This window comes from Chiloscyllium punctatum, chromosome 19 (genome assembly GCF_047496795.1).
Source record: "Chiloscyllium punctatum isolate Juve2018m chromosome 19, sChiPun1.3, whole genome shotgun sequence".
In the NCBI taxonomy this organism is placed as follows: domain Eukaryota; kingdom Metazoa; phylum Chordata; class Chondrichthyes; order Orectolobiformes; family Hemiscylliidae; genus Chiloscyllium; species Chiloscyllium punctatum.
This window is the reverse complement of record NC_092757.1, coordinates 62842457-62855201: the sequence shown is the minus strand read 5'-3', so window position 1 is coordinate 62855201 and position 12745 is coordinate 62842457. Positions and strand designations below refer to the sequence as shown.

Sequence of the window (12745 nt, the reverse complement as noted above, 5' to 3'; positions counted from 1 at the left end):
GACCAGGTAGACTACTACTGTGCCACAGGACGAGAAACAAAAGAGGCAGGATTCAAACCCATTTGTGGAGACCTCAATGGATTTCTAAATATTTTAAGTCAACTAGTTCAGAGATCTTTTAAACACACCACTGGAGCAGGTGGGACTTGAATCCGGGCCTCCTAGCTCAGAGATACAGAAGCTACTACTATGCCACAAAAGTCTCTTCCAGTGGATTTCTAATCTATTACTTTAAGTGCTCATCTGTGACTTACACAGATGTATATGTAATGTACTTAACCTTAATGTGTATTAACATCAGCTGGAAGACCGAAGGAATCAGAATCTTATAAACACTTCTGGAGAAAGAATCCATGTCAGAGGCCAAAGCATTACCGATATATCTCTGATAAAATAGGAGATACATAAACCCAGGTAACTACTGATCATCAAAATAGCATTGGGTAGTACCACACACTTAAATCCAAGCAGAGTACAAATTAATGCAAGCTCAAATGCTAGAAACACCTACATTCAAATGAGATTTGTAATACTTAAAATCAACCACTGAATCATGAAGACCAAGTGTTCTAATTTTTATTAGCCGTTGTGTAGTTTTTTTTCTAATTACGCCCTTCGTTATAGATAGTTTTTGACAATCCCCCATGCGAGGGAACACTAACCTAAGAAATATACAATGAATAGTCTGTGACTACAATTTAGTGAGAGACAGAGACAGAGACAGAGAGAGAGAGAGAGAGAGAGAGAGAGAGAGAGAGAGAGAGAGAGACAGACAGAGAGAGAAAGAAAGAGACACAGAAACAGAGACAGAGCGCGAGCGTGAGAGCACAAGCGTGGGAGACAGCGTGTGTGGGTGGAAGCAGAGTGTGCACATAGGAGCGGGTGACATCAGAGAATGCACAAGAGAGAGAAATCAAGAGAGAGCATGAGCAACTGAGCGCACGAGAGAGAGGAACAGCAACAAAATGAGAGAGTCAGAATTGATGAGAACCTCTGTGGGTGATTTACTTTTTTTGTACAAAATGGTATTTCCTTTTGGGCTTTGAACAAAGAGGCTGCTGAAACATTTCCAATGTGGAAAATCATATAGAGTTTCTGATCAAGCAATAAACATACCTTGCTTTGTAAGTGCGTTCTTTAGTGCTGGAGTAATCATTTCTCTTGGTTCTGCTCCTTCATTTTTTCCAACGGCACGCTTTGATGTTTTTTGTTTTACTTTTTTGGCAGCTTCCCTCTCCTGCTGTAATTACACAGGAAATAGAAGTAAGGATCATTACAGCACAATGGTTCTAGCATACAAACATTGATGAAAAAAGGACACATTATCTAAGTTTTTTTCAATCTTGCATTCAACAGAACAAATGCAAGAACATCAAAAATTTACAACAACTCATAGCCACAGAAGGAAAGGTTGTTAGTTGATTGGCTGATGCATTGTCCTGAGGAAGCAAGGGGCTGTCGGTTCTGCAAGCTCACAAATATTTAAAGTCAAAACTTTAATACCAAAGACCCCAGTAAGAATCTAACATACATGATAGCACAGAGCTGATAGAAAGCAGTTTTAATATACAAATTAAACATAAATGCAACATTGTCATCTTTTCTAAAACTGGTAGATTTTCTGTGGCACTGATCACTAAGTGGCTGACATGCTCTGCTATGCAGAACTACAAAACAACAGAATAGTATCTGCTGTGTTAAAGAGAAACTCTCTCTCCTTTTGGACATAAAGTTCAGCTGCTATTAAACACTAAGTGATGTCAGAGTGCAGCACCTTGTCGGGTGACAGGTCAGAACCTCAGTTTTCATCCTCATCTTGCCGCACCAGGTGAAACTTAAGGTCAGTGAAAGTAAAGACTTTCTGGTTCTAGTGTCAATAAAAGGAAGACTCAATTGTTCAGGAACAAAGTACATTCCAAATACCTACGGTCCAGAGATACTGCTCTTCCAAATTGCAGATTTTAGCAACAAGCTATTAATCACCTTTGTTGCTGTCTCCTCAGCCAACAAGGTGTTTTATAAATGGGAGGAAAACCTATGGAAAGTTATCACCCAGTTTGTTTCTAAAATATTTTCAAAAGACACACTCACATACAAAAGAAAACTGCTCCACGGTAAATAAAATCAATGCATTGTCCTATCAAAGCCAAGTAAAGCTGACAGAGTATTGATAAGCAGTCATGTTAGAAGTGATGTTCCTGCTAGCATCAGAGATAACCTAGTTTTTTTTAAAAAAGCATGCAATTTATCTAATAATGTGTGTCCTCTAACTTTTCTTAAAATAAGTCGCAATGAAAAGCTTGAAGATAAACAATTTTCTCATGAGGCTGACAAAACACTGTTCATCTTCCATAGAAAATTGTGTATACCACACATGCTCAAAAAAGTCCTATCTCGCACAAACAGTCCAGATTTTTTCATACAGCATGGAACCCTCAAAAGGAAAGACTGATAATGTTAACTTTATTGCAAAATATACATTTGTTACAAACTTTAAACACCTAAATTAAGATGGAAAAATTGAATAAAATTTCATCTGAAGTCTTCTGTGTGATCTGACTGATTCTTAACTGATTGGTCAGATGTTAGTTTTGAAAATTATTTGACTTGTCTCACTGGTATTTTTCTCAGTTTATTTGCAATGCTTTGTAACATTTTTTCTCTAACTTCATTCTGATTTATTAAATGCAAGTCAATCAGGAGCATGTCATAAGACAACAGAAGTCATTCCAAATATCAATCTTGTTATCTTCTGCTAAAACTACCTCCAGTTTATTTACATCTTTCCTTAAATAAGGAGATCATAGATGCAGACAGCATTCATGATGTGGTATCACCAATGAATTATAACATTTAGCTTTTATGTTCCGTCCCTCTTTCAAAATAAAATAGAATTTCCATTAGCTTCAATTACTTCCTGTACTTGCATACTACCACTTTGTGACGAAGGGACCAAAATACCTAGATCTCTCTGCACCTCAGAATATAGCAGTCATTTCTCACTGTAAGTAACACTCAGAATTCTCATTCTGTCTATCAAAGTGAACAGCTTCATATTTTCCCACATTAAAATTCATCTGCCAGTTTTTTTGCCCAGTTACTCAATTGTGTATATCTGCATTCTCCTTATGTTCTCTTCATGACATTCTTTCCTACACATGTTGGTATCATGCAGGAGCAAAACCTTAGTCAAGGAGGCAGGTTTATGTGCACCTTGTTGAATACCTTCAGGAAATCCAAATATAATTCGAAGCTATTACAGTGCCGAGGGAGACCATCTGGCCCGGTGCCATTTGTCCACTGGCTCACTGCCTTTTTCCACAGGAAATAATTCCTTCTGAAACTGACACAAAAACCAAACAACTAAAAACCCAAGATGTAACAAGCATCCCCAGGAATTTTTTTCCCCCTCAGGGTATATACCCAATTTGCTAAGGTGTATAGTTGCTTTTTTTTTTGCAAGTTCTCACATGCAGAGTGCTTTCAGAGGAAGCAATGATGCAAGGTACAACAAATAGAAGGAGGGAAAAACAATTAACACCAGAAACAAAGTGCAGGGCCAAAAGAAGCAGTTGAGGTAAGAGCAGGGATGGGATAAGCATGAAATAAAAGATTGCAAAACTTTTATCGCTTCCTCAATTTCTGTTTTAAAACTTCTAAAGGCTGCAAGATCAGAGAAAGGAGCAGCAGTGCCACCTAGTGTCAAGGGAAACTGAACTGGAACACAGGAGTTTTCAAGGGTAACATCACCTCTTAGTGTCTTGAGAGAGTATTACTTTCACATTACTGTCTGTAAAAATACCTAAATCTCAACTGGTAATCCTTTCACTAGAACTGCACGGAAAACTTCACCGGTATTTAATACACTTGCAATTTATAACTGGAGAACCATTGAAGCACAGGCAAAAAAAATTAATTGCAGCCTCCAGGCATTCAAAGTTCGTGATGCAGTTTGATATGAACAGAAACCTGAAAATTGTTGAAAACAACATTAGATGAGTATCTTCTATCCTGCACTCTTATTGAGTTCATCAGGAAGCAACTCAACAGTCACAGATTCACCAGTGAATAATTCAAATTTAGTCTCCAAGAAAGACACCGCTGAGTAAGCTAACTACTGTTCATATTTGAAATGAGACCTCAGTGGCACAAATTCGGTTCCCCTCCAATCTTTCTGTCAACACTGAATTAGATTTGATGCAGAGTTTTTCTGGTTGTCAAGTAATTCCACTCTTTTGCTTTACACACCTGCTATAAAATGTTCACAGAACTTTTTTAAAAACCCTCAAACGTTTACTCACTCAAACCAAAAATAAACCAGTGATTTGGTTCAATTCCTAGTTTTAACAATAGCATTAATCTTTATTCATTCACAGGATGTGACCATCTCTGACGAGGTCAGCATTTATTGCCCATCCCTATTGCCCTCAAAGGCAGTTAGTGGTGAGCCACGGTTTTGAATCACAGAACCATATGTGCACATTATCCACACAGCAGTTAGGAAAGAAGTTCAAGGATTTTGACTCAGCAACAGTGACAGAACAGCTACATAGCTTTCAGTCAGGCTGAAAGCAGCTAGTGGAACTTTCAGATGCTCCATTCATAAAGGTGGTAGAGGATGTGGATTCAGAAGATGCAGTTGAAGGATTGTTCTTGAGTTGCTGCAGTACATCTTGTAGGAGGGTACACACTGCTGCTATTACACACGTGGTGAAGAGGGACTGAATGTTGAAGGTGATGGATGTGATGCCAATCAAGCAGGCTGCTTTTGTCCTGGATTACATAAAGCTTGAGTGTTATAAGCACTGTACTCATCCAGGCAAGTATTCCACCACATCAATTTTTATACAAGAACTTCAAGTTTGACATTTAGATTTTGTTTGGTTTCTGGAAAGATGTGAGGAGAAAAAAAATTATTCAAAACTCAAAGTTTCCTTCAAGCCTAAAATGTTCAAGTATTTCTGTTGTCTTCAAAGCACTGATCAAATAAGAATATTTTTCAGGTCAACACCAGCAGGCTTTCTTTAACTTTTTTTCTAATGTACCTTTTATAAAGTATTTGGAAATACACAGTAAGGTTCTCTAAAAATAAAACAAAATGTAAGGAATAACCATCAGACGATACTAATAGGAGAAAAATCTAACATTAGAAGACAAATTGGATGAAGATATTATACAATAGGCAGATACAAAGTAGTCAAATAAATTATTCACAGCAATTTTCACAAAGGACAACTATAGACACATTCCAGACATAGCAAATGAGGTTAGTGACCCATAACAGATGGAAATGGATAAAAATTACCATGCAAAACCTGAAAGGATTAAATATTCATAACATTCTTGTAGAGGATGACGTACATTCTGAAATCCCCAGGTAATTAAAGAATACTTTCTCCAGATTTCTACAAATCATGGACAAATATCTGACATTTGAAAGATGGCAAATGTAATATCAACATTTAAGCCTATATTTGAACCTAACAATCACAAGTCAGCCAATTTAAGAACCTGAGCAAAAATGCTTAACTGTCTGCTATGAACCTGTAAAAGTGAATATTTGAACAGCACAGCTATCAAGAGCAATAGATCATTCGTGACAGATCTACAGGAACTCCTTAACAGAATTACTAGGGACATGGAGAATAACAACATAGTAAATCTAATTTATCTGGAATTTCTGACAAAAATATTCAAGATTTACAGAATGATTGATGAATTGTTTTGACAGATTTAGTGTAAACAGTACTAAGTATTCTGACTTGACCTAAGTGCTGCTTTACTTGTTCTGGGACTGCAAGTGCAATGACATGGACTTTTCAGTAAAACTAATGGCTATCAGGGCTCAATACAACAATGGCTAAATTGGATACATTAGCAACATGTGTTTCCAGCAACACATTTTTCAGCTCTGATCTCCAGCATCTGCAGTCCTCACTTTCTTCTACATTAGCAACTGCCAATTACTGCAAATGCGCAAAGCAAAGAAAATAAAATTACAGTCTGAATTCCCTGCTCTTCAGAAGCTTCACTCAATTCCACAATCTAACACATGGAGTGGCTTATCATTGCAGTGATTACATGAAAGAAAGCCACAAAACATGCTTGTAAAGTCTGGGACTTATCCATTTGTGTTGGCAAATTGTTAATTGCAAGACAAGTTTCAACTTCTGCAAACAGCTTCAATGACAATGAAAATTAACTTTCATAACCTCTCACTCCTTCAGAGTTTAATTATTGTTGAAGGCTTTCAGAATTAAAAGAGGCAACTTTTAAAAAATGTTTTCTTTCTGTTCATTTTACCTTTCCCTGAATCCATGTTGTCCTTAGTGTTCTTAAAGTGGCTGTGTCAAAAGCCAAGATCACATGGAAGTTGAATAAGTAGCCACACTGATAATTGAAATGGAAAAGTACATAGTAGGATTTTTCTTTGGACTTTTGAATTACAAATCTCAAGTATGAAGTTATTGCAAAGCTCATCTTTCAAAATTTCCTTAACAGGGTTAAAATGTTTTTTTCTGGGCAACAGTTTTATCACTTAACTCATCCATTAACTAATCATACAGATCTCTGAACTTCAAAAAAGTATGAAAAGTTATGCCAGGGCACTTTTCTCCACTCGTGGAGAAAATATCTTGAAAATAAAAGCAGTCTCCAATTTCTGTTGAAAGTAATTAATTAAATCAAGTCTTCCTGAACCATAGTTTAGCTTGGTGCAAGAACTCTGGTTACGTGAGGACATCTTTGGTTAATTGCATTAATACTTATCACAATAATAAATGGGCCTATACCTTTGCTTCTTTCATATTGTTCATAACATTGCCCAGATCCTCTACATCAAGGACAGATGATTCCGTTTCATCTTCCACTCCAGATCCTTCTTCACTCGTTGTTTCAAACAGTTCTTCCTGGAGGAAAGAATAGGAATCAAAACAGATGAATCAGAAACACCTAAGGTTAACTGCAAATCATATATATATCACCAAATAAATCAGTAAATGACTGACATATATCCACATATCACAACTCATCTTTAGTAACTTCTGATAAAGTATCACTTCAATCATTTCAGGCTATTCATCTATGATCCTGCGGATTTCTGAGTTAAAATTGGATTTCATTATACAATTTGCCAGTTACAACATTGATGTTAATTAAATAGACAAGTGTTTACTTATGAATACTATATCAGTTGAAGAAATAAATCTGCCCAGTGGAGGGACCCAACGAAACATTATTCACAATGTCATAGGCCTATTAGCATCTTCAAGGTTTGAAGATACATGTTCTCTTTATGAAATGGCAGAGGATTCTCAGTCTGTGGAGCAACCTGGGTAAACTCTAAAATTGGTACTTCTGTTGACTTCCAATCCTATTCAAATCGATTTCAACAGCACATACTCTGATTCACCAACATAGGAATGTTGTTTCAAATTAAAGGCAAGATAATGGTGACTGCTATTGTCTAAGCATTACACATGCAGCAATTTCAGGCAAAGTGCAAATTAAACTCATAATAATCCAAATTTACTGTTCATATTGTACTGCTTTATCATTAGCTTTAAAATAATAGCATTTGTTATCTGACTCCCCAGTGAAATGCAGTGAATGGTGCAAGATTACAAAATTTGCAATGTTATGTACAAACTAAACTTGTGAAATGAATGTTGCCTTGTCCATTCTGGTCCAATATTAATTCCATGACTGTTGTTAATCACAGCTATTTGACATTTCTGGCACTGAAAATTAATACAAATATTGATTTTTATTCCTTCCTATTTGAATTTACAAAACTTTTTAAATGTTTAAAATTAAAAAGGTTTTTCCTTTCATTTCTGTATTTGCATTTTTCCACATTTTCAATCCAGCCATTCTTTCTTCGTGTCTGATTTGACACTGAATTCCCTCTCCTCCCCCTCGTTCCCTTTAATTCACACTGTGCTCCTTGCCCTGGTCACTCTGATTCCAGATGCTCCATTTCCATTACTGTGATGTTATTAACTTCAATTTTCAGAAAACTAATACACATAAAAATAATTAAAAACCTAAAAATACAACTGCAAACCTAACTATCAACAGATTCCTTTAAAGGTCATGCCACTGCAAAGTTTGGCCCAGTGATTGTATACTTCAGTTGAAAAATGTCTGTTCATACTGCTGACTACAATTTTAAACATGATGGAAGTATCTTACAGAAATGTATTATTTATTCAATTTTTGTTTAAAGTTTAAATGCACAATGTTTAAGGTGATACCTAAATGTTGAGAGAGCGACTCTTTTTTTGGGATAAACAGTACACCTGAAGCAAACAACTGCGCAAAAAAAAAATCCAATGTGAGGTCAATCAAGCCAACGCACAAAGCCAGTGAGCTGCAAAATAACAAGGAGTTGAGTGGCAGAGACCAGTTAGATTGGCAACACGATATAAGGTAACTTTGACAGGAGTCATTGGTGTGCATTGAAAGAAACAGATTTAATTTGGATTAGCTAAAACTGACAATACTATAAGCGCAAGAGTCATCACGTCATGTCTTTAATGCGCACCACAAAATTAACACTGGCAACTTTAAATCTGATTGTATCCAACCAGAGCAATATAAGAAAAAAGGTTTAACAAACGCTCATCCTCAAATAAATTTGCATTCACATGAAACTGCTAGAGTGAGAAATCAAAATTATTTTTTAAAAATTAATTTTGTGTTGATAATGCTGACTAATGCCACATTTTTATCACATTATCAAAGGGAAAGTTTGAAAATGCTCACTAAATAGATCATTGTGGCAGCAACAGTCCTCAGAAGAACAAAATGCAACAACTCTGATATCAAAACAACTGCAAAGTACCATAAGCACAGCAGCCTTAGAAACAAATCACTTAGCAAATGTAAGTGATAACGAGGGAATTCAAAATTTATGAACTCTACTTTGGAAATTGCACTTGATCAAGAGAGTTCCTGAGAATGAGTTTCAATTTGAAATAAAGTAAGAACAATTTTTGCTGCATCTTACCCCCGGTGGACTGTTGCACTTCGTTCTGATCACAAATGCCAGTATCACATGGGGAGGCATGTGGTGTAATGGTTATGTCACTAGATTAGTAATTTAAGCCTCAAATTTATTGCTCTGTGAAAATGGCTTTGAATCCCCTACTGCAGTAAATGAAATTTGAATTAATAATGAAAAAAAGCTAGTATATTAGCAAATCATGTAACCACTATTGTTTGTCATAAAAACTCATCTGGCTCACCAATATCACTGAAGGAAATTTGCCATTCATGCCTAAGCTAGCCTACATTTGACTCCAGACAATATGGTTGATTCTTAACTTCACTCTGGGCAATTAGAAGTGGGCAATACATTGGCCTCACCAACAATGAGCACATCCCATCAGCAAAAGCATGCTCTTGAAATGTAACAGCTCAGAACTGGAGTAGAAAGTTTGATGGGGTGGTGAGTGTTGAAGGCTGGACTGAGTAACAGAGATAAGGATGGGTGTGGCTATGAATAGATGTAAGCAGGAGGTGAAAATTTTAAACGGAAGATGATGTGGAGGTCAGAAGACCAATGATTACTTGTAAACGGACAAAGATAACAGTAAAAGTTATACATAAAGACTTAAGATAGACCATTGAAAATTAAATTGGAAAACCAGAGCAAGTTTGGTGTGTAATCAGTGTCCAAAAGAAAAAGAAAAGAATTTTATAATAAGTGGACCAAAGATATTTCTTGCAGTCAGAAAACCAATGCTTGCTGGGAAACCTTGGAAAAACTAGGCTCACTTTAAGCTAAGAAGTGATCAGATTAAATGGTAGTAGACATGATCAGAGTGACAGTCAAAATGTATTTGAATTTACCACATTGTTCCCTTCACCCAAGTCATTAATATAAATCATAAAGAGCAATTACCCCAACATATCACTAGTATCCTATTTGTATCAGCTTCCTATCCTAAAGTTAACTTATTTATTTCTACTTTTTTGTCCTCTAATCAAGTTTTCCTGACCAAAACATGAGCAAAGTCTGCAACTGGTCAATAGTTCATAACAGGGTCTGAGCATTTGATGACTAAGGCAACAAAGATTAAGAGTTACTTTGTACCGTTGATGGCTTGCAGGTGGTCTCGGTAATCTAATACTCTATTGGACAGAGGGCCTAGATCCAGGGACTGTCCTTAACTATAGTATCTATACTTTTTATCCAAGTGTCAACATCGAAAGAGGTCAGTATCTCAGGGTCATGGGTATGGGAAACAGAACTTTCGTAGTCAGTAGAGTTTCTCCTTCTCCAATGTTTTTCAAGGCTCATTTCCCACCTTAATTGCTGCAATTAGGCACTCTGCCAGGTAGGAAATAAGCATTTACTGACAAAACAGCTAATTTTAGAAGTATTTCCATTGACAGCTACTGGCAAGAAGAACCAAACGTGGTGAACAAGAAAGAAGAATGATAGAACAGTTCAGGTAACTGGATAGTACTGAACTTAACATCCAGATCAGACTCCCTCTACCTTCTATCCACAAAACTACTTTAATGAAAGAATTTAACTGACAAATTAGGAATGGTAATGGGTTCAACAATTCTGCATGAAATAGCTGTTAGAAAAAGTATTTATTCCTTTTTCCCAGTCTATACATATTAGAGTGAAAATCTAACCGCATGTGACCTCTCTCTGTGACATAAAACACATTGCAGAGGTGGACTGAAGTGCCTGTGTTTGCATGGATATACTTGTACGCGCATTTGACTCTTGAAGAAAAGGTCTTAACTATTCACAAGGTGCATTAAGGTAAGCTGGGTTTTAGAAGTCCAGTGACCAAAACTTGTGTTACCACTTATCAGTGAACAAAAGGAAGGGAAAGTCACTCTGAATACAGAAGTAAGCTGAATCCCTCATGAGTAAGTTGCTGAGGGCAGAGTAGTGGGGTGGGGTGGGGTGGGGTGGGGTGGGGTGGGGTGGGACGGGGCACATTCATTACACTGAGTCAGTTACCTTTGATGTGATTTAGTTTACCTCTTCACTACTGTGATCTTTCATTTTTTCTGGCACTTCTTCATTCTGACTGGATTCTTTGTTACGCTTCTGGTCGTTGGTCTTGCATTTCCCCTTTTGGCAGCTACCACTACACTCCTTGTTTTCCTCTTTGCAGAGTGCTTGTACTCTGCTCAAGAACATGGCTCGCCAGTCATCAAAGTCAGCTTCAATACTGCCATGTTTGCTCTTCACTACGTTGCAGTCACCTTCTCCTCGAGTCATAATACGACTGGCACTCAACATCCACAGCCACATGTCAATGTTCTTGCCGACCTGAAATAGTACGTGCACTGCACAGTTAGTTACAATGGTTGATTTCACTGCTGACAGTACATTATGAAGATGAAATGGGTATACAGAAAACTATCAGTAAAAGGAATTTTCAATCTTTGTATTAAGAACAAAAATCAATGATTAGCTGCACAGATAACCATGAAATAGAAAAGCAGTTTAGGAAAACTATTAGATTCCAAAGCTGTGTGCAAATATATTGGGCTTTTTAATCAATCCGACAACTTCACATTTATTTTTACAGGTCAAGATTTACATTACCAGCTATGTTTTTAAAACCAGATTCAAATTCTCATTTTCATGGTGAGATTTCAACTCGTTCCCACCAAAAAACATGAAATACATCACAACAGAATGTACACAAAAGCTATGAACAATATATAACGATAGAGTAAAAACATATTCAGGATGGCTGCAATCTTACTACTGCATTGCTAACACCTTTAACCACACTTTGGAGGCAATAGCAAACTATCCTGTACTGATGTGTTTTCACAAAGTTGAAATAACATTAAAAAGAAAACCCACACAGACAAACGAATAAAAACTTGATCAGGTCTATGCAGCACAGAGCGATGCAGAATCTACAACAAAGACATAGAATGATTTGCTCAACTGGTCTCTGCTTCCCACAATGCTTTATAGAGTCTCTTCTCTACTGGTCATTGGCATTGGTCAAACTCTAAGAAAATTGCATAAGGCAGTTAATTCTTATCATATTCTAAATTGAGAATTCTGTATGTATTTTTAAAGACTGCAGCCATATGGTAGAACCCTGAACAGGTGCAGAAGTCAATATACTGTACTTACAGTGTTGTAGTGATTTTCATAAAGAGAGTTGCCCAAGCCAAATACTGCATATCTTAAACCTTTAAGATAGGTTTTGCCATATCTGAAGTCATGTGTTGCATCTTCCAACCACTTACAAAACCAGGCAGCACTTTCATTTGGTTTTCCATCAGTGTACGTGGAAATCATGAATGCACAGATAGTTTTACTGTAGACCTGCACAAACAAAGCATTTTTTTTCTAAATAAGCCAATTAATGCAGTGTAAATATATCTCTGTAATATCTCAGCCTACCTATCATCTTCCCAAATGATCATTTTGGGTCAAACGACAGTTGACATAAATTAACATTTTTAAAATTCTCTCAGAATCAGAGTCTGAAAAGCATTTTTTTTAAACAATTCATGAAATGTGGGCATCACTGGCTAGGCCAGCATTTATTGCCCATCCTTAAATGCCCTTTAGGTGGTGAGCTGACTTCAGGAACTGCTGCAGTCCATTTAGTATCAGTATAAACACAATGTCATTAGGGAGGGTGTTCCAGGAGTTTGACCTCGTGATATTAAGAAATTGTGAAGATCAGATTGTAGGAAACTTTGCAAAATAATTTGTTTTTGGGACTTCTATTTCAAA

At 36.7% G+C, this 12745-nt stretch overlaps 1 protein-coding gene across 2 annotated transcripts in view; it reads right to left on the bottom strand.

Moving 5' to 3' along the window:
- Positions 1-12745, bottom strand: part of tyw1 (tRNA-yW synthesizing protein 1 homolog (S. cerevisiae)) — a 123977-nt gene that overhangs the window by 103085 nt on the left and 8147 nt on the right. For both annotated transcript variants that reach the window (XM_072589559.1, XM_072589558.1), the window contains exons 5-8: positions 12134-12328; positions 11012-11305; positions 6792-6908; positions 1117-1240 (exon numbers count right to left, since the gene is read on the bottom strand). In XM_072589559.1, the coding sequence (XP_072445660.1) occupies positions 1117-1240; positions 6792-6908; positions 11012-11305; positions 12134-12328 (730 nt within the window). The remainder of the gene's footprint in view (positions 1-1116; positions 1241-6791; positions 6909-11011; positions 11306-12133; positions 12329-12745) is intronic.